Here is a 24,794-nt window from a genome sequence, read left to right as displayed (position 1 = left end):
ATCCATCCATCCCCATTTCCCCTTTGCCCAGGCAGTGAGCTCCAGGCTGCGGCCAAGCCTGGTCTTGCCCAGCCCCTGCCCCTGGGGATGTCAGCACGAAAGAGCAGAAGCACCCCAGGGTCTTTCCTCTCTATCTTGCTAACAATAAAATAAAATAGAAAAAACACTCTGTCTCACCACAGCACAGAGGGAGGGATGGGGTGACCGGCCAGGAGGCAGATCCCTCCTGATCCCGAGGGCTCTGCTTCTGTGAGCGGATCCAGAAGACCATGAAAACTTCTAACCCATTCAAACGGCTGCAGAATAAAACCCTTCTGAAATCATTACCATGGCAACTAAGGAAAAATAACACAGAAAGAAAATACCGACCTCAGCTATTTCACAGGAAACACCAACAACATTTTACTGACTCATCACTTGCCGGTTTTTAATATATATACATAAGAAAAAAATCAAACGGGTCGCCCAAAGATGTGATTTTCAACCTGACACCTCTCCATTAAGATCCTCTCCACCCTCTGCGTGGGTGCAGACACGTAACCAGGTCCACCTCGAAACAGGAGCCAGACCACGAGTCCTGGGGCAAAACGCAAGAAATTCTGACGAACAGAAGCAGCTATTAATTAACAAAATGATGTGCCCTTTTGTTGCCTTCTCCCATGCCTGATTCCCCATCATTTATAGCTCGCGGCCATGTCCTCAGTCAACCAACGAGCCTTCTCTATGCCCTGTCCTCATCACACCCACACTATTCCCCCTGCCTTGGTGCACCCGCAGAGCCGCGGCCATCCAAAAAACCACTTTGGTTCCCTTTGGTAAATACAGCTCCTCTTAGCTCCAGAGCCGCTTGCTACTTTATAAATAGAAACTCAATCCACGCATATTTTCAGCGATGACATTCATTGTCTTTGGGGCTCCTTAAAAGGCATCGGGCTTTAGCTATTGTCCTGGGTCCAGCAGTGCGAACCTGAGCCGTGCTTAATTGGAGCCTGATAGACCGACAGGCTTTCTTTACTCATCCTTTGCCAAATTGGTTAAAGAAAACAATTCAGAAAGTAGCAGGATTGCAGCGGTTTTTGCTCTGCTCCTCCTGGGGCTGGAGACACAGAAAGTGCAGTGTGCTCACCGCTCGGTGGGCTGGAGGAGGACTGCTGGGAAGTTCAGGATTTATAGGCATTTATTAAAAGGAAATTACTTTGACAGACAAGCGAACAAGTCCAGTTTCATCCCATCACTGCATGGGAAAGGAGGATTTTGTTACGGACTGAAGGGAGGCTGAATATTTCATGCCACGGCAAGTAATGCTGTAAGAAAGGGAGGAAAGCAGCTTTCATTTCAGAGAAATCAGAGCTGTCCGCACAGGAGGGACTCCCCTTCCACCACCGCTGCTAAGCTCCTCACCTGCCACCTGTTCTTCCCCATTCCAATTAACAAATGTCCCTTTCCACCATACACCTGCAGAAGGAAGGAGCTGAGTCCCATGGACATGGCACCTTCTGGTGCAAGACCTTCTTCTCCACCACACGCTTGTTGAGCAACTGTGGCCAGCAACCGAATTCCCCAGCCCCAACTGCCCATGGGGCCATGTCCCCATGCACCTCTGCCTCCTGTCCACTCCAAACCCAGGGTACAAATGAGGGGATGAGCCCTGTGCATGAAGGAGAACCTCATCAACCAACCCTGAAGGGACCTACCATGAACTATCCCTGCCCAGGACCATAAACAGGACCTGCAGACCATGCTCTCCTCCCCCAAGCCCTGGGGCTGGGCTCTCTTTACCCCTCTCAGGAAGCACACCAGATACTCTTGCCTGAACTCCTTATCTCTCTCAGCTTCAGATTTCTGGATGAATATTATCCCATAAAGTGAAAAAAAACCATGAACTGGCTCATCCCTCTACCCAGGTTTCGAAGGAGCTTAAGCTGAACAAAAGCTGCATTTCCACTTGGTCACACCTTGTAAGTACTCGAGATTTAAAGCCCTCTAGTTAATCTAAACCAAGTTTGAAACTTATCTCCCCGTTAGTACTTGAGAAGGTACCAGGGGGAGGGAGGAAATAAAAAAGAGAAAGAAAAAGGCTGTCTCTGTACGGCTGCTGCACAGTTCTGCTGAACCCGGGTTTCTGATGCTGGTAACGCTATCTCTAATGCTGACAGACGTCCACGGGGGAAAAGCTGGTCGTTTCCTAACATCAGCAAAAACCCAATTATAACAAAGAGCTGAAATCCAGCAGAGACGAGGGAAAAAACACTCGGCTCCTGTCCCCACTCCCGCTGGGGGCTGAGCGAGGTGGGAAGGGGCTCTGCAAGGACACGGGTGGCAGCAGAGCAGAGTCATGGGCACCACCAGCGTTGGGACCAACCTCTACCAGGAGAACTGGGGAAAAAAATGGACTGATCCCTGGGAAATCACCAACAATCAGCAATCAGGAGCGCTTACAGAGGAAAGCGTTTGCTGGTGCAAGCTGAGGGTGCTCCAGAAGCTCTAGCTGAGTTTGCTGGCTCCCACCCAAGGGGAACAACCACACAATAATCAAAGAAGGAGCAGAGAGAAATGCCCGGCTATCTGCAGAGAGCAGCGATTTTTCATCCACGCAGAGATGAAACAAGTTTCGAGAGCACACATCATTTTCCCATTTCACCGAGCCAGAGTCTCTTCCCAATGCTGCCTGAGCAGAGATAACAGGAGGGTACGGATGGCAGCTGAAACAACAGCTGTAATGATAGGATCTAAGGCAGCCCGAGTATTTCCAGTCTCTGAACCAAATTAACAGGAAAGGATTGACACTTACAGCTCCCCATCCAGGGAGCTGAAGAAAACTTTAGTAGATGTCAAGGAATCCACCCAGGCTCATCCCTAAAGCATGCAGAAAACTGAATTATCTGATAAAAAACCCATACACTTTCCAGTTGCATGAAATCTCATTTAATTTTCAAATCATTCGGTCTCCACAACCAGGATAAAGTCTGAAAAAATGAGCTGTGCCTATAAAGCAATGACTATGAGGGCCGTGGCACCCCTGTATTTTGCATGACACTCTGGAAGAGCTTCATGAGCAAGTCAATTAAAACACACGAGTTCCTACAAGACCTCATAAACCCTTCAAATCACTGAGGAGTGGAAGAACCCCCGAGGTCCATAAAAAGAATTACCCCCAGTAACAAACAGAGAGCTGGTTTTGAAGTCAGTGATCCTAGTGATTAACAGCTCTGATGACTTCCATTAGCGTTGACTTGCTCCTCCAGCGTCCAACAACAAACTGTTAATAAGAGTAATTTCTCCTTAAGCAGGAGCTAATTGAATACTGCACGTGCAAATCTATAGGGCACCTCATTTTCCTACCGTGGGAGTGCCCTATGCAGCTGTAGCGCTGAGAAATTAAGTTGACGCTAGCTACAAGACCTGCGTTGGGCAAAGCCAGCAGACGCTGAGGGAGGGAAAGCCTCGCTGTGCTGCCAAAGCTTTGATCGCTTGGCTAAGAGTAGCTGGCACAGGGCTGGAGAGATGTGTAATGGAGTTAAATAGAGACATGGGATATGCACCAAAGTGGAAGTGGAGATACCTCTAGGAAGAGAAGATGGTGCATAAACACAGGACCTTGCGAGCTCCCGGGAAGAGCCCAGGGCAGATGGAGGTTGTCTGGGGAAAGGCTGTCTCATTGATTTAAGGGTTGCACACACATGCATAAGTTCCCTCCCGAATCAAAGCCTAATGAATCAGATTTATATGGGGAAGCATCAAATTAGAAACTTCACCACAGAGAAAAGTCGGGCTGTACTATTAAGGCCACGGTTGGAGTAAAGCAGCCGGGGTGCAGGTTTAAGGGGGTACAGCACTGGTTTGCATCGGTGTGTGATGCAGAGAGCCCCTGGTGTAGCACGAGCTGCTGCCTGGATGTGGGACGGGTCTTTGAGTCCCTGCACTCACAGGAAACAATTCAAGAGATATCAAAAATATTTTACAAGAAAGGATTCCCTTCCTTCCTGACCTGGAGGCCTGACACAAATCCACGCACATGAAAGAAGCCAAAATTTAGATGTCCTGGATTGACCTGACATGGAGCTGCGGAGGTTGCTCCATGGGGTGCAACAGTGGGGACACAGTGTTGTCCATGACCACCCTATGCAGCCAGACAAGGGCGAGCTGGGCAGCACGCACCCTGTGAGCTGCCGCTCATCTCCGCATCCTCCAAAGCCTCCTCGAGAGGTGAATGAGCACTTGGCAAGATCTCATTTTGGCACATAGGGATGTCAAAGGCGCAGCCTCCATACGCCTGACAAATCTGCAGCTGCCCTCCACCACCCCTATGGCCAGCAGCAAAACGTTCAACTTGGCTTGAAACTGGTGGAGATTAGGATGCTTTTGACCACCAAGTCCTGGGAGTAAAGTGCTTCTTATCCCCAAAACACCTTTATTTCTTGAGGCAGGGCTCACAAATGGACCCAGACCTGCTGCCGCCCAGCCTGCCCAGGACTTTGGACAGTAGCACAGACTCAAGCACCCCAAGACCTGGGGCATGAACCTGCCAAATCCCCACTGTCCAGCTCTGTTACACCACTTCTCCATGGAGCAATCAAATTTTCCTCCCACATGGAGAAATCAACCAGTGGGTGTCACGACAGCTAATAATTTTCAGTTACCTTCTTCCCTGTGTGCTGAATTCAGGCAGAAGCAGAAGTACATAAATACCATTTGGGTGACTATTATTAATGCTTGAACCTGGAGCCTAATGGTTCCTCCACGCCAGCAGGTTTTCTAATGCTGCTGCAGTTACTGACCCTTCACCTCCCCTCTCGATCATCCTGGATACCTGAAAATTTCACGTCCTCTGATGCTGATTAGGAAGACTCCCATGTTCTCCAGCCTCGACTGTTTACATAAATAGACACTTTAATGCATTTTGCCAGCAAGCTTTCCTTTGACGCTTTGGCACAGATGGTTGATATTTCCATGCCGCAGCGGCTATTAGATCGTAATGTTACCAGTGACAACTTTACATCATCTGTACCCTGTACGCTCTGGGCCCCTGCAGCGGGATGCACTAGGAATTCAGCTTGAGATACTACCGTGGGCTGAGGCTGCTCCTGCCTTCTGCAGATGGAGTTGGCACAACTTGGTTTGGGGCACTGCTGCTTTGTGGATTCCTACAACACCTTGCTGTAGCTGGGGGTACTCCACCAGTTATCCTGCTGGGGGGATGTCAGGCATCGCCTCTTCCCACTCCTTGAAGAATTTCCTCCCGTGGATGATGAGCTTTTCTCCTTGGGTGCCATCCCTAAGAGTCATTCACCCCTGTCATCTCTCCAATTTGCTTTTAAGAATTAACAAAAGGTTCTCTACAGGTCTGAACCAATTTCCTCTTCCTTTCTTCAGAGACACCAGCGTTTTGGACCACTCTAGATCCAAGTCCCCACAAGCTCCAGCCATGGATTTGAACCAACTGCAGCTTTGGGGAGGCCAGTGCAGGACTTTCCAGTCTCTTGTTATGTTAACAATGGCAAAACACCACAGAGACGGCGGCTGAAATTCAAGTGCTATTTAAACAAATGAATATATAGGGTATAGTTCATACAATGAGAGTTCAGACAAGGAAAATCGGAACAGCCAGGCAGCTCAATGCGAACCAGATTTTAAAAACAAAAACAAAATCCCAAAGCCCTTCCTCAAGGAAGCCCTTGCTGAATTCTTTCCCCTGCTGAGGAGTCCAACATCACGCCTTGTACTAAAGCCTTTGCATTTCACTCCAAGGAAGGATTTGGAAGGGGAAAAAAAAAAAAAAAAAAAGCAGCACATTATGGAACACAGTCTGGCTTACAGCCAGGGCTGGGGGGAAAGCAGCACAGAAACCCTCTGGTTTAGCAGCACATTTTACTCCTGCTCTATGGCAGAACAAGCTTTTGCAAAGCCCTAGCTGTTTGAACCCGCAGCGCTGCAGAGTCTCAGCGTCCCTAAGGCGAATCAGTCAATTGGTTCAACAGTGTATTTAAAATCCCCCAGAGTCTACCTTTAAATCACCTTTATATTCCTCTACCCAAAGCTAATAGTTTCTACCTGCATTTTGCTTCATCTCCGTAGAAAAACAAGCTATTTATCAGTCACATTAATAATCCGCAGCAATCTGGTTGTCATTTCCCTGATGGAAAATTTCACAGTGCTGCCCAGCAGCAGCAGCGACATGGTGAGTGCTACGTGCACCTCAAACTACTCTGCCTTCCTCCCACTAAACCCAGCGGTCGTGAGAAAGGCAAGAGTCAGAGCTGGATGGGTGGGGAGGATGGGCAGAAAACGCAGAGTTAAGCCCGGTCAGGTGTGCCTACAGCGGGCTCATGCACGTGCAGGAACCACGTGGAAGCAACCTGATGCTGAGTGAGAAAGTCGGCAAGCTCATGGCAGAAGGAGCTTAGAGGAAACCCAGCTCCCGAACCCCTAGCCATATGACGGTGAAATATTTGTTGACAATGACTTTACCGTGGAAGGTGGTCTGTGGAGAGGAGCTTTGGGATGGAAGGTCCTAAGGTAAGAGATGAGCTCCTGGGGACACGAACTACCTTTGCTACGTGCATCCAGCACCCCTGGCCATGGGTGCTCGGTCTGGCCAGGTTGATTGATGGGTGAATGCAAATAAACAGCAAGAGGTGGGGGCCAGCGTTTTCAACACACTCCAAATTTCCACTCATTTTGATGTGCCTTCAAACCACCACTTTCATCCTAAATATCCCAGCCTAGCCTTCTCTGGTTGATGAGTCTGTTAAGCAAATGTCTGTAAAGACTGTTTCAGTCTTCTAGGCATCTTCCATGGAGAAAAGCAGGTCTCTCCAGGATCCCTGTCCCAAGGTGAGATGCAAAGTCTCCAGAGGAGCATACTTCTCTCCCCCGGCTATAACGAGGACCTCTGCTGACCAGCTCATGTATTGGAGTCCAGGATGCTCTGGTGGTCCCACAGCTGCTGAATCCCCCTCAGCACTGCTGGGGACAGGTGGGAGGGCAGAAGCCTTCCTCCTCCCAGAGTAAACACCAGCCCATCCATCCTCTCACACAGTAGCTGCTAGTGTGTCCTCTCCCCTCCGGCAAGGTGCTGGTAAACAACACAAGGCTTTTGACATGGCACCATAAAACATGTCCTGAAAGTATTTATCCTAATATAGCCTGGTGTGCCCAGGGTGGCCTCATGTGAAAAGCCCAAGAGGTAAACATTCATTAAATAAGCAGAGAGCTTAATATAGAAAGTCATGGAGTCAAGTACTCTTCAAGCCCCCTCACGTCTTTGCAAACATCAGCCAATGAAGATAAATTTGGCACGGTTGATCACTTGCACTTTTAGGAAAGGCTCTCCGAATAGAAAAAAAATCACATGTTTCAGTGTTTATAATCTCTGCAGAAAGGCCTGGTCCAGCATTTCTCCCCTCTAATTCCTGCTCTCATAACTGTCAGTTTATGAAACTGCAGACTATAAGCTTCCAGAGTTTACAGAAAAACACCTCTCTGCTCTCTGCCGCCACTTTGAGCAGATGAACTAATAAAAACAAGCTCCTCTATTCACTCCAAATGCCTGGGAGAAAGGAATCTGGAACAGTAGTAGCTTCAAAATACCGTCAAAGAAAGCAACCACCCACAGCGTCTGGAGTCCCCCCACGCTTATCAGCTCCCTTCACCTTGCTACCCGAAAACCACCACAAAAATCTGCCTCTTCCCATCCAGCTGCCTGCTGGGACACACCGCTGGCCGGGGCAGAGGCCAGCACCCCGCTGCCCTATTTCCCCCGAGCCAAAGAATTAAGGAGCTGTGCTGCCTTTAGGGTGTTCGATGATGGGAGCTTGCTCGGCCACCCTGGTACACGCACAGGAGCCTACACCAGCATCTCCCAAAGACGCTCCTGATGAAGGGCAACAAGCTTTGACAATCCGCCCCTTGGACAGTGGCAGCAAAGACACAGCGGATCTGCTTTCACCTCTCAGCCAAAGGAGGAATATAACTGTTTATCAGTTTCCCGAGCCACCTCCCCCCAGGTTCTTAGGAGATGACCTTCCCAATATCATTAAATAAAGGTGGAAGCACTCAAGCTTCCCTGCAGAGCTCCCACCAAGGGCAGCACATGAAGGTGAAACCTGCAGGACTTCAGAGCGCATCGCTCTTTAATGTGTACTGAAAACAATGGTTAACCAGCCAGACTGTATTAGGACATCAGGGAGAAGGCGCTAGCTGGAAGGGACACATTTAGCACAGCCACGTCTCCCTGGCGTTCCGTCATTGAGGCATTAATGCCACGGGAGGACACGGGAATTTGGAGCCGGTCTGCAGCCACCACCGCTGCCACCGGGAGCTGTGGGAGAAACGCCTCTGCATGCAACTGCGAGTGACTCTGCAAATACAAAAACGTGCCAGGAGGGGAGAAAAGTAAACAGCCACGACTTGAGATGCAAGAGAGTTCCCAGCAAAGGCTGGTGCTGGGACCGGGGTGGCCGTGTCTGTCTGCAAGGGGAGAGGTCCGCACCCCGGGAGAAGCACCACGCTGGGCTGGCCGCTGGGACCTCCCAAGCATTGGAAGGGTATACAACAAGGTTTTGCAGCATCTCAGCATCCCCGCTAATAAACTCTTCCCCGCAAATCCAAATGAAGCGTGCACCTGCAGCACCAAGCCATCCCAAGCCTGCGGCAGGACCGAGGGCACCGTGCCAGGCGTGCCGCCAGCAGCAGCCACAAAACCTGCATGAGACCAGACCGTGCAAAAGCCTCTCTAAAAGCGGAGCTCTTGTCACCCTTATGGAGACATTTCAAAAGGAACGTGGCAACTCCTTTTCTTAATGACTATATACAGGGAAAATTCAAGCATTGGAACAGGCTGCCCGGGGAAGTGGTTGAGTCCCCATCCCTGGAGGTATTTAAAGGACGTTTGGATGAGGTGCTTAGGGACATGGTGTAGTGGTGGTTTTGGCAGTGTTAGGTTTATGGTTGGACTCGATGATCTTAAAGGTCTTTTCCAACCTATATGATTCTGTGATTCTGTGAAAAGCTCTGCTAGGTGACAAGTGTGAGAGAGGCTGGAGCAGAGGCAGCCTCTTGCCTGCAAGGACTCAGATAATCGAGCGGAGGAATAGCCAGCGATGAGTCTATTTTGGACTCAGCGTGCTGTTGCTGGAGCGTTCACTGGGGAGGCAAAGGCATTTGTTACCTCCCCTCCAGGGACTGCAAATTCAATAGACTTCCCTGCCTGCAGCTGCACTGACCCCGGAGCCCGCGGCCACCGGCAGCGCTGCTAGGACTGCTGGGCTGGCGCAAACCTCGCGACAAACGGCTGCTCCCTCTCCTTGGCCCCTGCGCCACGGAAACCAGCGACGCACGGTGCTGCCCACGTGACGGTGATCTCGGCACGGCGCTGAGCATCCCTGGCGGGGCCAGGATGCGGGAGCTCACGCAGCCAGGTACCGGCCACAGTGATGGCTGCCTGCCTCTGTCTGCAAGCTGGACACAGGCTGAGGAGAAAAATCAGCGCTGCTCTGTCCTGGGACCCTTCCTACAGCACCCCAATGCCTCTTGCCCCAAACCATCCCGCCAGCAGCCATATTCAGCCCCAGAACACCGCCCGCATCCCCACTGCACCAGGAGCTGCCAGGACAGCGCTCACCTGCTCGTGGTACTCGATTCCCATGCTGAGCGTGTTGATGAGAATGGCCACCATGATCCCACGGCCAAAATATTTGCTGTCCACAATCTTCCGGAAGGTCTCGCACACCACATGCCAGAAGGCCAGTACCCGGCTCGTTCTCCTGGCCCGGGCTCTGCCCCGCTGCGGGTCCCGCTGGTCGCTGTAGTGGGCATCCTGCGTGAACTCGTAGACCCCCTCGCTGTCCGAGTCGGCTGTCTCGTTGTCCGTCAGCTCGGCCTCGCTCGCCAGCACCTTGAGGCAGTAAGGGCAGCTCTCGGGGTTGCAGGAGCCACCGTCCAGCTTGGTGCAGGGGCTGGAGATCTTGCAGGAGCTTTGGCAGGGACCTGAAATGCCAGCAGGGAAGGGGCAGGGCAGCTGGGACGAGGGGGCTGCGGGCGGCCACGGGAGCAACCCCCAGTCCCCATTAGCACCAAGCTGTTGCCCTCAACAAGGACAGGCATTTCCTAAGGCGAAAAGGGCTCCTGCTGGGTTAAAGAGCCCTAGGCAAAACGTGGGCTCCCCGAGTGCCTTCTCCCCAGTTACAAAGCCCTCTTTGCTGCCCCAAGGCAGACACTGCCACCAGCCCAGGACCCCTCGCCCACCTCATTATACCTCTGGCCATTATGGCTAGGAGAAGGCAATCAGCTGCCCTGGCCCTGGCAGGCTCCGGGCTGTAATTAGCGGGAGTGCCGCCGCCAGCAGCCTCCTCTCCTGCTCCCGTTGTTTGCTGATGCTCCGAAATCACCAGCTTCCCACTCCACGCGCTGCCTCAACGGCAGCTCCCAGCTGCCAGGTGGCTCCTGGGTAACAATACCAGCGGGATATTCCCCCAAAATCCCACCAGCTGGCTGCCAGGGGAGAGGCTATCTGCAAAGCACGCTCCTGACTCACGCACAGCCGCATGCAGCAGTGTGAATAAAAACCCAGCGCTAAACCATCTCAGAGCCCAGCTCTGTGTATTTAGTCTCTGGGCAGCTCTGGGCGAGGGGCAGGACTTCGTCTCTTCCCCGCACAGCTCCTGGCTGGAAAGGTCAATGCCACTGTGGAGGGGTGGAAAAGGCATTGACTGCCTGTGAAAGCTTGGCCAGAAACACTTGGAGGCTGAGAGGGTTTGGACTAGACTGGCCTGAGCTTCCAAACCTCAGGATGTGGAGGAGGAAAGAGCATCTTGCAGCGGAGGTATGAAACCCCCAATCCAGGAAAGCTGCATTTGGTGTCTGGCTCTATTACAGGCTTCCTGAGCAAATCACTCCGGGCAGATTTTTAATACTCAGTATCTGCGATTGCCATTGAGCACTCGTGCAAGGCAGGCACTCAGTCTCCCCAAGCCTCGGGTCCCGTGGGGAGCAGAGCTACACAGCAGTGCTCAGCGATGTGCTGGGACTTAGATCTGGAAGGTGTCCATCCCCAAGCTCTGCAGCAAGCAGTGGGCAATGCAGCCACCTCCAACCCCCTTGTTTTAGCGAGGAAGGGACATGGCCATTTGGAAGCGCCCAGGCTGGGCTCCAGCTCTGCTTGGTGTCACCAAGCCCGGTTCTAGCTGATTTGGGGAGTGCAGGGATTTGGGGAGTGTTCCCTGTAATAGCAGAATAAATGCATTTGACTGGAAGGAGATGGGGATGGGAAAGAAGATGGGTTCATTAAAACATTCATTTCCCTTGGATTTTTGCAAGTATGAAGTCTGGGAGGTTGAAACCTCTCTCCTGGTTTTGGCTATCAGATGCCTTAGGTGCGTCAGAAGATTCATGTTGGCCTCACCTGGAAAGCCATCGCCTTTCTCTGTAACGTGGACGGAAAAGAACCCTGCAAAGATTCAGAAAGAGAAAGAAATTAGGTCGTAGCTTGTATTTCTGCAAGACAACCCCAGACCAACGTCCAGCCCCGGGCTCACCCGTGCTCTGTGTCTCCAGCAGCTTGTGCATGGTGCTGTACGGCCCGGGCGGGATGTTGAGGCTTGTCAAGGTGCTGCTCCCGGCACCAACTGCCGCCTCCCCCAGGCTCTTCTCTTTCAGCATCTCGTGGGAGGTACTGGGGTGCACCGTGGGGTACACCTTGCTGCCCACGATGTTCTTGGGGATCCCCTCAGGGCCTGGCAAGTCGAGGCCCGGCTGCGGGAGGGATGACCGGCAACGCACCGGCTCAAAGTGGCAGTCGGCGTGGTAGATGCTGTGGACGGACTCGGTGTTGCTGGGAGCGGTGCTGGGGGTCCCATGGGGGTTTGGTGCCGAGGGGGGGAGCATCAGCCGGTTGGTCCCGTTCTGGAGCGAGCTGGTCTCCACATCACTGATCTCTGGGCTGGCGCGGGGTGCCCGCAGGTTCCCATTGCCCAGGTGATAGTGGTGGTGGTGGTGATGGTGGTGGTGGATGAGGTGGTGCACAGAGGACCTCTTCCTGCTCCGGCGCTTCCTGGCATGCCGGTCAGCCCCCGCCTTGCTCGTGGGGCTGGTGAGGAAGCCCATCCTCACACCCGCCACCCGGTAGACCTCCACGAGCTGCTTGCTGCCTTTACGGGCAATGTAAACCAGGTACTTGAGGAGTTCGTCATAGCAGCTGCCTGGCTCCGAAAAGCTGGCGAGGGTGCTGGCGTTGGACAGGTAGCGCACGCGCTGCTCCTTCATCAGCTGGCTCTCGCGCTGCTTTGTCTCAGAGAACTGTGTTGCTATCACCACCAGGCAGAGGTTGATCATGAAGAAGGAGCCCACCTAAGGGGACAGGAGCCATCAGCCACCTCGGGGTGGCCGTGCCCACCCCATAGCCCTGCCTCACCCCACACCCCGGCGCAAGGAGCGGGGGACAAACCCCAGCCGGCCCCATCTCCTGTGTCACCCAGCAGGGACCACCGGCCAGGACCGCAGAGGGGCTGACTCACCCCCTGAGCCCCTGCCCCAGGGACTCCCACGCCAGTGCTCCACAGAGGACGTCAGAGATCAAAAACGAGAGAAGATTATTTTGACAAAAAGCTTTTGCTCTTTTAACGTGGTGTTTTTCTCTCTCCGCAGACAGCGGTTCTAATTATCACAATTAGTGGCATTAGGATGAATGCACTGAGCCTTCCTGATAGGAGCGTTTTTTCTGGCAGCGTGTGGGCAGCTTGCAAGCAGATCCCTTTCCCCTGCTAACGGGATTTGTGGGTGACTGTTACACAAGGGCGTCAGCAGCCTGCACCCACAGCTTGGAGATTTTATTTCCAACCAGGGTTTCATGAGGTTCTGCCTTCTGCAGAGCCCAGCCTAGATCACAGAGAATTACTGACGTGCTAACGGGCCATCACGCGCCACTAACGTTACTCGCACAGCATCTGGAAAAGTACTGCTTGCCCTTCTTCTCCATTGTTTTGGGGATGCTAAGAGCAAGGGATTGTTTCTTTTTTGAGGAAGCTAATAGATGAACCAGAAAAAGCATCATGGACTAAACGACCTCCTACCTTCTCATCAGGGTTTGAGTCCTGGTTTGATGAGGAGCAGAAATCCCCACAATGGCCTAATGGACGACGTGCAGCTATTTTGCTGGACTTAGTCCAATTAGACAGCAAGAAAGGGACTCATCTCACTTATCTCAGCTACATCTGAGTGAGGCACCTAATGATCCTTTAGAGTCAAGAGAGAAATAGGCACATCAAGTCTGCGATGCATCTAATTTATTTTGGATGTCTACCTTCGGAGGAGATGAATCACCCCCTTAACGCACCTATTTTTCTCTCCTGATGATGAAGGGAGTCTAGACAACGAGCTCAGCCAGTCACGGTAGACAATTCTGCTTGCATAGATGAAGCCCATCATGGAGCCCACCCCACAGAAACTCTTTGTTGGGTCCTTTGTGAGTGGTCTCAGATGATGCTGTGAAGCGTGGGTGCGCTGTGGGCAATAATCTCTTCCCTCCTTTCTTAATATGCTCTCTGAAGTTTGGGACTGTTTTCCTGAAATGTTCCCCCTGCACCAAGGACCCAGCCAGCTGGGTTCTTCAATACTGGGAAATTTCTGGGCAGCCTCTTCCCCTTCCAGAGCTCAAAACCTGACCAGGGGAAATTTGCCTACTTTTAAATTCAAGATGGCAACGAAGGGAGGGGACCTTGCAGCACAGGAGAGAAGTGGTAGAAACAGCAGCAACAGAAATCTATCTGCCATAGCTTAAGCACATCTTCCTTTCCTTCTTTCATGTTTGCAGCAAAATGCAGCTTCAGTGCAACACCGTATTGAAGCCGCATGTCTTCCAGCAGGCTGGTTTCTACCCCTCCTACGTGGCACCAGCTTTTATATTCACTGTATTATCTGCCCTGTTCCTCTGGGTCACTCCACTCTGCCCTCCCCAAATGCCAGGAGGACCCGCATGTTCCCCGAAGACTACTCACAATGATCAGGAGGATGAAGTAGATGAAGTTGTAGAAGGAGTGTGCGTCCATGACAAAGTACATGATGTCCACCCAGCCTTCCAGTGTGATGACCTGGTGGAGACAGGAAGGGAAAATGAACCCGTCAAGGCTCAGTTACAACACCAAGTGCACAAGCAACGTTTCTCCCGGCCGGGTCATTTCTGACACCCCGTAGCTGGTCTTGGTGCACTACAAGACACTGAGGAGCCAAATCCTGCTCCCACCAATGCCAATAGTCACATTGCCGGCTGCCCAGGCTGAATCCAGCCCTTCTTTTCCAGCTAGACCTAAGGCCCACTGCTGTATTTTGCAGAGGGAAGAGCAGGCTCTAGGCTCTGCTCCACATCAGGATGGTCTTCTTGCACACACAAAGGGTTTGGAGACTGGGGTTTTGTCCATGCATGTGAGATGGAAGCACCTTCAAAGAAGGCATCCAATTGTATCTCTGACATTTTGAGCACCCAAGCACTACTATATAGGTGCTTGCTGGTGCAAAACAGCCCCCAGGAGTGTGATTACGCAGCCCCTGGGAACACGCTGGGGCACGATCAGCTGTTCCCCACCTTGTGACAGTTTGCACACAGGGCTCACCTGAAATATCGCGATCCAGGCATAGCCAATGTTATCAAAGTTGATGGCTCCCTTGAAAGGGTTGTGCTCCCCAGCAGAGCAGTTGGTGTAATACTGGTTCCAGTTGACACAGGACGTGTTGGTGGTGTCGTTGTAGGAATAATAATCCAGGGTGCACTCGAGACCCTCTTCCCTCCGCGTTGGGATACTCCGGCAGTAGCGCATCCCGTTCTCCCGGGGCTGGGAGCAGATGAAGGGGTTCTCATCTTCGTTCTCTGTCTGGTAGTATCGCTCCAAATCCACCGTGTAGGGGCTGAAAGAGTCCAGACAGGGCTGGGGTTTGCACACCAATTGCAGGCGATCTGGCAAGGTAACAACTGTAACAGCAAAGTCTGACTTCTGTTATTCTGGATCTTAAAGCTTTTTTTCAAAAGGGAACCCCTTGGACTTTCTGCAGCCCCAGTGGGTGAGATGATGTCCCTAACTGGGTTTTGGGAAACTGAGGCAGTGCGCTTGGCCGCTCAGCAACCCCTCTGATGACATTACTAAGAGTCACTCCGTCTGGAAGTGCTCTGGCTTTGACTTTGGGGGACCAAGAGCAGGATTCAGCCCAGCAGGGCTTCTCTGAAATGTCTTTGCTGCAGTAAGATGAAAATCAGTCAGTTTAAGCTCCCATTTCTCCTGTCCTCCTGGAGATGCTGAGAATGGCCTGGGAAGACTCTATGTACAAGGACCTCCCAAGCTTCCTAAAAACCAGAGACAGGGCCTTCATCTGCATTTCACAGTGCCTGTTCAGCCCATAGATAAGCTCTAAATTCTCTCTGAGGGTGGCCTTACCACAGCAAACCAGCAAAAATACTCTTCAGGGAGATGAAACAACCCATGGCCAGCCAGAAACTGGCTCCTTGCTCTGCACACAGCTATCTCCTTAATGCTGCCAGGACTCCCACTAAAGCTTGCAAAGATATTTTAAAGCCTAGTTCAGCCCGGTTAATTCCTGCAGAATTGCCTTTAATACCCTTCAAAGCTTATCTAAACCCCTGGAATTCTGGCTCAATTAAACAGCACCCAAACCTGTGGCTCTATCGGATTTACTCACTGGTGAAGGGTGAAGCATCCCTCTGCTCTGCTGCCATTTACTTAACAGGGATGTGCCCTGGTAATGACTCTCCCAATTGCCCTTTGAGGGCACAACCTACTAGAGGGATTGCAGTTGATTAGGGGACGTGTGGGAGAGGATAAAAGGTTCATCATGCCAGCTCCAGACCCAAGAGCCAGCCTAGCCACAGCAGCATCATCATGGTCCTGCTGTGTGCAAGAGAGAGGCTTTGGGCTTGCAGGACTTCTCCATCCAGATGTGGATCTAGCAGGATCAGCTCCGGGGAGTCAACATTTGAAAGTGATCCACTGAAAGGTGATAGGGGTGCTGGAGCTTGGCAGAGCAGCCAAGGGCTTGCAGTCACCTGCCCCTCTCCTAGCATTCAAAGGGAGGGAGGTCATGGAAAAAAGCAGGTAGGTACGAGAACAGATATGGAAATCCTGGTCTGAAGGAGGCTGACAGCTACCAGGAGAGAGGGATATTTCAACCACTGTTCAAACATTCCTACATCTGGCAAACTGGCTGGCCAGGAAACTGGGTGCTACAAAACCCCATTTGATCACAATAGTCCTCTTGGCCTTAAAATCCAGGAATCTATGAAAAATAACACTTTGGAACAAGGACTATATCTTGCTCTGAGACTGGAAAGTATCTAGCATCCTGAAATGTATGGTAGCTCCATCAGCCTCCCCTGGGGTTTAGGTGGGACTACAAACGCCATACCAATAAACACCACCAGCTGCTGAATGGGATTCAGATCTCAACATCTCGACAAAAGCAGAAAAGGTCATGAGTTAATGATATGCTGAATTTAGAAAGCCTGAACTCTTATTTTCAGGTTTTTTTGGAGGCTCTTATCAATCAGAGAGGTTCCCAAGTACCGGCTGAGGGTAAAGGACAGCCCTGCAGGACTTGAATGGCAAATTGTCACAGCTCGCTCTGTTCCGGCCGTGCGTGCCTGGGCAGGAGGTGTGGTGGCATTTAGGAGCAGGGAGCATTTACAGAAGACCAGGGCTTTTTAATGGAGGATATCCTTGTCCCCTGGAGGGACAGACTCGCCCAAGCTGGAGAGACACTTCTGCTGCCCACGCAGACTCACATGCTGAAGTTCTCGGGGAGGAAGCAGCGGTTCCTGAGCAAACCTGCCCACAGCTGGACTCCCACGATGCCGAAGATGAAGAAGACAAAGAAGCAGAGGAGGAGGACATTCCCCAGCATGGGCAGCGTGTCCAAAAGAAGTGTCACCAGGATGCGCATACCTGAGGCGAAGAGGAAGCGGTCAGGGAAGAGGAAAACTCCACGTTGAATTTTCTTATTCCAGCTATGTCCTCCTGAGCTTTTCCTTTCCGTCTATACTTTTCCTTCCACTGACAGCCGCTGCCTTCCCAACCACTGTCCTTGTAACCCACACATGGCCTGCAAACCCCTGCAGCTCCCCAGTCCCCTCTGGTTTCCCCCCCAAAGCCCCTGGGACACCTCCTTCATCCGTGCCCTGCTCCTGGGCACATGACCTACCTGCCCTGCTTCTCTCCCTTCACTCCCCATCTCAAGTCCTCCTCTCCTCCGAAAGTTTTCTCACAATTACATGTCTCCTTTCTTCCCTGAGACCAAACTCTGATGTTCTCCCTTGCTCAGTCGTATTTCTTTATATAGTAAAATTCCTTTCCCTCCCTAATTCCCCTCATCTACCCTAAATCCCCTCTCTTCCTTAAAATACAGGACTCTCTCTGGCAGTTAATTCTCACAAGTTCAGGAACAGCCAGTTCTGTAACAAAGACAAATTGATGGTGACTTCAACTTGACATTTACACACAAAAAAATTGATTTCATCTGACGTCTCTGTAATATTCTGCTCATCTCTCGCTCTCCTTCTTTCCCCATCTTCTGCATTCTCTCACTCGCTTATATTGATTTTCATTTAAAGAAAGCTTTACTGTTGCACCCTTTGCTTTGATACTTCAGGAAGACTTTTTTCTCTCTTCCTGATGCTGTCACCTCCTCTATCAGGGTTTTTCTTCTACTCCTCTACTGGGGAACAGCCACCTTGCGTCAACTCCTAATTAACTGAAATGACTTTTTGTGGTTACTGCATTTATCACCATATAAAACTCTCTTTTTTCTTTTCCCACCTTACATTTCTATCCTATTGTAACTACGTTGCAGAGAAGCCAAGATAAATTACCCAGGATTTCAAAATACATTAAGTGAATTACATCCCCAGTTAGACAGCGGCGGATAAATTCAGCCATCCATCAGTTCAACAGTGGGGATAAAAAAAAAAACCATTGCAAACAGCATTCTGAAGCTACCATAATGATTGAAACAGCAGCAGCAGCAAAGCCAGATTAAGTTCAAGAGTCAGGACCAGAAAAATAAATAGAGCCCAGGCACCTCCAGCATCAGCAGACAGACCTGAAGCTGATTAGTTCTTGCCAAGGCATTGGGCTAGTTCAGATAGGGAAGTTCGGACTTGGATTTAATTTGGCTAAAACAATGCTGGATTCGATACCCAGGATTCTAGGCCCAGGAAAATGATGTTTCTAATAGGGTCGTACTTACGCCTATCACACCCGACCCGTATAGCGTCCGCGAGGGACGGAGCTCAGTGCCTCCCGCGGCGCCCGGGGCTTCGCCCAGCACGGCACAGCAGGAGCGGCTCCCTGGCCAGTTTGGTTGGGTTTGCGATGGCCAATGCCTCTCCGAGCACAGGGCTGGGTTGCCGTCACCTGCTGCCGTGCAGTAGCAGGCAATGCCACCCGTTGCTGTCCAAGGGGGGTCTGAGATCCTCGTGCGTGACCTGACATCCAGTGCTGGTTAGCACTGAATAGCCACCTCCCATCCCACCCGGGCTTTCTTTGGAGGTGTTGGGGTTTTTGGCTGTATGGACCAGCTCTGGGGAGCAGAGCAAGAGATACTGCAAGCAGAGGCTCCTCAGTGCCTTCCAGGGGGCTGTCTCCAGGCACGACAAGATTTTCTCACCCCAGTTTCTCCAGAAAAGGATGGGGTAGCGCAGAGAGGGCGGGAGCAGCGTGGCTCAGGCCCCTCTGCCCATGCTTCCTGGCAAAGGCTGTTAGCTCAGTCAGTCCCTATCACCTGCATCCCTTCACCTTAGCAGCCTCCTAAGACCCTCTTCAGATGAGAAAGGAAGGCATCTGAAGACAGTCCTGGATATCTTATTGACCGGTGGCACATCTCTGATGCCACAGGTGTCAAAAGGAATATTATTTAAAGTAGGAGAGTGCCAGGCACTGGAAACCAGAGAGCGGTGGTAGGACCTCGCACTACCAGGGCCTAGGCGAACGTTTGAGCTGCAGTGGCAGATGGGAAGCCTCTGCGTTTGCTCTTCCATCTTTGGGGCACAGATATAAAGAACTTGCATCAACTGGGAGGAATAAGGAGCCGACTTACTGGGGACCCTGTTAATGGCCCTGAGCGGCCGCAGGACACGGACGGTGCGGACCGCTGAGAAGCTGACGTTCTGCAGGTCCAGGGAGTACTCCAGCATCCTGCGAAAGACACGAGTGTGGAGTAGCGTCAAGGATCTTCTGGAGAAATTATCAGATTATCAAACATTATAAATCAAACATTATATGCCAGCTGCTCAGAGGGACTTGTTACTGCATCTCTCCCATCAGGAAAGTTTGCCAGAGGAATTAATTAAGGGTTGTTTGCGTATCAGAATAAAGACAATGAGCGAGAACATGATACACCAGCTCACACAGCCACAGATCTTCTCTCTCTCTCATCTGCTTTGGCTACTGTTTTTGCAGAGGTCCGGGGCAGAAGCTTCTGAAAGCCCCTGCACACTCCAGGAGGGCAATGTCCAGACACAGCCCTGTTTTTAACAATTGCACAGCTACTCTAATGAAACTGGGTTCGCTGTGCTGAGCACCACCACAACCCTGAAAAGCAGAGGAGCATCCCCTGGTGCAGACCCTTTCCACAGGGCACAGAGGCAAGCAGTGCAGGACGCTGAGCTATTCTAACTCTACCCAGCAGAGATCATTACCAGGTGGGACTCAGGTGGATGGGCAAGCGCACAAATCAAAACTGGTGACACTTGCAGATAACAAATGGGGCAAACGTGGACCAAGGAACTTCCCAGTGCTCCTACACTGTACCTGATGGGGTTATTTCACAGCTCAGGACACTGAGGTGCAACCTTGACATGACTTAGTCTGAGGGTGCACTTGGACTGCTGCAAGTCCCCCGGTACCGTCTTGCTCTGCTCATGGCACCTTTGCTGAAGCGCTGCGGGGCCATCAGTCACATCACCGCCAGGACTTTGCTCTCCAGCCACGGGAAAACACAAGATCTCTGCCCAAAAGCATTCCTGAAGAGGCAGAGCCAGGCAAAGGCAAGGAAGAGGACCACGAGGCTCCCCGCACAGCTGGGCTCCCGCTGCCACAGGCAACCGCAGGATATTAATCTCTTCTGAAAATTATCAAGTTCCATCTTAAAGCTGGTTGGGTGGTTGGAAGCCTAATTTCCAGCCTGAATTTATTCAGGACAAGCTCATATCCATTCGTTCTTATGCCAGCGCTGTCTTTTAAGTAGCTTCTATAGCTCTTTGTCCTTGGTGTTTACTCACCCAATGTATTTACAGAGGACAAATCACATCTCCTCTCAGCCTTGATTTTGCAAAGCCAAACAAACCAAGCTCTTCCAGCCCCATCTCGCAGACAGGCTCTCTGCTTCCTGATCACAACCTTTCTCCACGCCTGCCCTGGCCTGAATTAATCGTACCTGATTAGACATCGAACTTCTGGAGGAGGCTTTGCCGGTGCCTTGCACAAAGGCATCACTGCTGCCCCCTCCTCCCTGCTGGAAATCCCGCAGGATCCATCGGTGCCGTGTTAGCCCTGCCACAGCTGCAGCACGCTGGAGGTTTCTGCTCCGGCTGTGATCAGCCACTCTCCTGCCTCCCGTCCATTGGCAGGTGAGGAGCACCTGGGGTGGAGAAGACTTTCTCTTTCTAGCCCCCAAATACACGACTCCACGCTTGATGCAATGACACTTCATCCCATTTCTCTTGATAGGCTCTAACGAGGATGATGATGATCAAACCATAACTAAGATCAAAATAACCTCAACGTATTCCTCCGTATTTAGCTGACGCCCACAGCTGAGGGACAGTCCCAGAATACAAACGCTGGACAGACACGCGTGGATGCTAGGAGTTTGTTCTCATCCTCTGACCAGAGACGAAGGCAGCGTGTCCACGAAAGCCCACCTGGCCCCAGTGACAAAACCAGCCCCTTCCTCGGTGTGCGGGACTCACTGCATTGGTGAGCTTTAGCTGCAGTAAGGAGTGGGGCAACAATTTCCCTGGACTTTAATGGTTCTCAAGTGTCACTCACTGTTTGAAAATAAGATTTTTGTATGGTTTGCAGGATTCAGGTAAAAAGCCCATGTCAAACATACAGCTTTTCTTTCATCCATTATTAAAACAGAGGCTACCAGCAAAATTCAGAGCAGCGTATGGTTATTTGCACCAAGACAAATTATTTTGTGATTAATGACAGCTCTAGACTCACTTCCAGGGCTGGTGTGCTTGTAATCTGCAAAGGCCACGTTGTAAAATACATTTTGATTTAATATATTAAAGAACAATTATAATACCACATTAAAAAAAAAAAAACAACAACAAAAATAAACCAACAACCCACTAGCTTCAGCAAACACTTTAACACCAAGACTAAAAGCAGGTAGGTGCTCTCCTACCTCTGCTGCCAGACACTGCTACCAGCGCCAGCATCACAGCACCGCAAGCTCAGCCCCAGACCTAGCCTAGAAGATCCACATGTTGCTCTGATAACTAACAGCCCAAGAGCCTTGAGAGAACCCAGGACTGGGGGGGGGAAAATGTGGGTAAAAATCAGTGGGTAAAAATCAGAGCAAGTTCAACGAGAATCCCACCACTTCCCAGCTCAAAGGTCACTTCCAAGGCAAGGGGATGCAGGGGAGGAATCAATCCACGTCCCTGGCAGGGGAAGATACCCAGGGAGAGCGAATGTCAGGATGTCACCAACCGGCAAGGTGACAGGTGCATTTACCAGCATATATAACATTTATGCATTGAAAATCTGCAGTGTAAAAAGCCCCCGATGAAGCTTCAACTCAAATGTCATTTCTGTTCAAATGGGAAAGCACGATGCCTGGCAGTGCCTCCTGCCACAGACCCAGGTGCCCAGCCAAGTTAAAGGCTCAGAAAAATACTTGGCATTAAATAGGATGGATTCACAGCAAATGCTGAGACTCACCAGAGTGATCAGCAACCCCCGATCGCTGGAGTTATTCAGAAGGAAAGCGGAAATAGTTAGGACTTTCTAAGAATAAAAGCAGAGCATCTGCAAAGCCAGACGTACAACGGGCTGGTGGTGGGATGCAGAGAGGGAGCTGATGCAAACCTTTGGCAAACACTCCTCCGAGAAGGAAAACTCCCGGGACTCGGCAGACAGACACAAGGGATGGCTCAGGATGGACAGGGCAGCTGAAATTCATTCCTGTTCTGCCTGGAGATAGCGAGAGTCGGAGCACGCCGGGGTTTCTTTCATATAAACCCCAAGGCATTGGGAAGGATCTCGTACGCGCGGTGTCAGGCAGCACCCCTGCCTGCGGTGAAGGGCTCGCAGAAGTGATGCTCAGGAGCATCACAGGAGGGGTTGGAGGGGCTCTTCTCACTTAGCGAGCCTCTAACAGAGCACAGAAATGCTGGCAAAGCCCTTCCCACACCTACCCAGCATCGCCTCTCCGACCCACCCTGCTCTCAGACCTGGCTCCGCTCCCATCCCCAGGATCACTCCTGCTTAGGAAGCAGAAAATGGTGTGAAGACCCATCGGAGTTGTGGAGTTTGTGCTGAGGGCACTTTCTGAGGAAAACCTGAACTCTTCCCTTTCACAGCTGGGTGCTGGGGATGCTTTACAGCCAAGGGATGTGACCAAGGTCACACAAGGAACCCGCAGCAAAGCAGCAATGCCTGCAGGCAGGGCAGCATCCCCGGGAGCTTCCCACCCCTCCGCCCGCAGAGGCACAGAGCTGCCGCTCGCTGCCGGCAAGAGACAGGCTCAGATTTATTCAGCATTAAAAGGTTTCCAAAACTGGGCATATAGGCAACCTTTATCTACAAAGCGCAGTAATCAGTGGATGATATTAAGCCATCGGTGTTGGAAAAGACAAGGGGAAATTACTTAGGCAGCATTGTATTTCAGAAAGCTGGAAAGAAATTTCCTCCCGGCCCTCGCCAGCTTTGCTATGCTCTGCTTTTGCTCAGGAGCTGCTTTTTAAGCCTCACAAGTCTCGCTGCATTCGTGGGTGTTGCTTAATTTTAAAAATACTCATTTTAATCAAGCTGAACAGAATAAAAAGAATAGCACTGGAGGGAACGTGAACCCTGCAGCCTGCTGGATCTGGCCGCACCGTGTGTCCCAGCCAGGACGCTTGACTAATGAGGCTCTTGAAGCAGCAGCAAGTTCAGCTGAAGAACTGAAAGAAACCAAAGAATTCTCTTTAAAAAAGCCCTAAAACTTAAAAAAAAACAAGTGGGTTTGAGTCAGCTCAGCTGCGAGGGAGGCTGCTGAGGGGTTTCTTTTACCCAGCAGGTTCCTGTGAGTCAGGGACACAGCTTGCTCGGGACGCTCTGCTTCAAAGGCTGCAAAGGCTGTGGTAAGGGGGCACGGAGCAGAGAGCATCTGCAGCCGGGGGCTTTGCCAGCCCCGAGTCTCGGCTGCTCTTCATCCTCCCAAAAGTCACTTAAAGCATCAAATTGCAAAGCTTGACCCCAGGTTTTTTAACCCCTGGAGGTCTGTAATCGTGAGTATTGGCTTGAGGTAGTTCTGCTACTTCTGCTAGGAGCAAAGAGCACCTGATTTGGGATGAGCTAGCACGCAGCGGGGCCACGGGAGGAGGCTCCCAGCTTCCAGGACACTCACACCCACCCCCGAAAGCACCAGAGAGGGGCAGGCTCCCGGGAGAGGGTTTGGTGCAGCTTTCGCTGCAGCTCAAAGGGGCTGTGGCTGTGATTGCACATTGGGTAATTGCGTGTGCAAATCGGCCACTTACACGGGCAATTACCCCATAGCACTAACGGTGCCCAGGCAGCACAGAGGGCACCGCGCATCCACGTCTCCAAGGTGCTGTTCCTCGGTGCGAGAGGGATCAATACAGGCAGGCAGAGGGGATGGAAAAGCAACGTTCATCCCTGCCTCTCTATTATTTTATTATTTTATTTTAAGGGATGAAGGGACTAATACATGGGGAAAGAAAAGGCTTTGCCCGCAGTGGCAGTGGGAGGCTGCAGCAGGGACCCCCGTGGGCAGCCCCACGCCAGTGCTTTCTCCCTCACGTCTGAACTGGGGAGTTGGAACAGCCCCTTGAGCAGCCTTGTACAGCCAAAGTGCCCTTCAGAAGAGCCCTCCTGCCTGCTTGTGAAGCAAACCGGCACGGTGAGGTGAGGGCCACGTGCTGGAAGATTCGCCCAATGCAGCCAGCAGGAACCTTGCTCTGGCTGCTGCAGCCACAGGATCCTGCTCCCCGCAGAGACTGATCTGGCAGCATTGCCCTTATCCCAGTTTCTGAGCTAAAGAGCTTTTCAGAAACCATCCAGTTTTAGATGGAGCAGGGATAGAGTGGGGGACTGCGGCATCCCTTTCTCTGCCAGGTACCTATGAATACAGCAAGGCTTCCTGCAGCGTATTTCATCCCTGAAATTCAGCACACAAAACCAGGAGGGAGAAAGACATCCTTAAGGGTTGTTTAGGAAGGCTTCAGCGGAGCTAAGTCTTTAATACAGCCTTCAACAGAGGGAGAAAAAACGATAACAAACATTAGAAGAAGCGTTCAGGAAGCAAAGAGAAAAAGAAACGGTGTCTCTGTTTCTAAAGCAAGCAGCCTGCCAACCACCTCCAGCGCCGGCTCATCTCAAATCGTAAGCAAAATATTCCAGAAGTGTTTAAGTTTCCTACAAAGTCTTCTAAGAGGCCCGTCACTGTTACAATGAGCAAAGCACAAACAGGACTCCACAGACTTGGCCAAACAACTGACTGAGCCCGGAGTAACAACAGACCCGCACGACTCAAACACGGGATGATGCACAGCCCTGCTCGGAGAGAAT

General features: G+C 51.4%; 1 protein-coding gene across 1 annotated transcript in view; it reads right to left on the bottom strand.

The window, feature by feature from the left end:
- Positions 1-24,794, bottom strand: part of CACNA1G (calcium voltage-gated channel subunit alpha1 G) — a 101,182-nt gene that overhangs the window by 71,490 nt on the left and 4,898 nt on the right. The window contains exons 3-8 of the mRNA XM_075518657.1: positions 19,090-19,187; positions 16,781-16,940; positions 14,604-14,895; positions 13,992-14,084; positions 11,535-12,345; positions 9,623-9,987 (exon numbers count right to left, since the gene is read on the bottom strand). Of these exons, the coding sequence (XP_075374772.1) occupies positions 9,623-9,987; positions 11,535-12,345; positions 13,992-14,084; positions 14,604-14,895; positions 16,781-16,940; positions 19,090-19,187 (1,819 nt within the window). The remainder of the gene's footprint in view (positions 1-9,622; positions 9,988-11,534; positions 12,346-13,991; positions 14,085-14,603; positions 14,896-16,780; positions 16,941-19,089; positions 19,188-24,794) is intronic.

The sequence above is a fragment of the Mycteria americana genome, chromosome 16 (assembly GCF_035582795.1).
Source record: "Mycteria americana isolate JAX WOST 10 ecotype Jacksonville Zoo and Gardens chromosome 16, USCA_MyAme_1.0, whole genome shotgun sequence".
Classification (NCBI taxonomy): Eukaryota; Metazoa; Chordata; class Aves; order Ciconiiformes; family Ciconiidae; genus Mycteria; species Mycteria americana.
The sequence above is the reverse complement of the archived record's forward strand: the minus strand, read 5'-3'. Positions and strand labels throughout refer to the sequence as shown.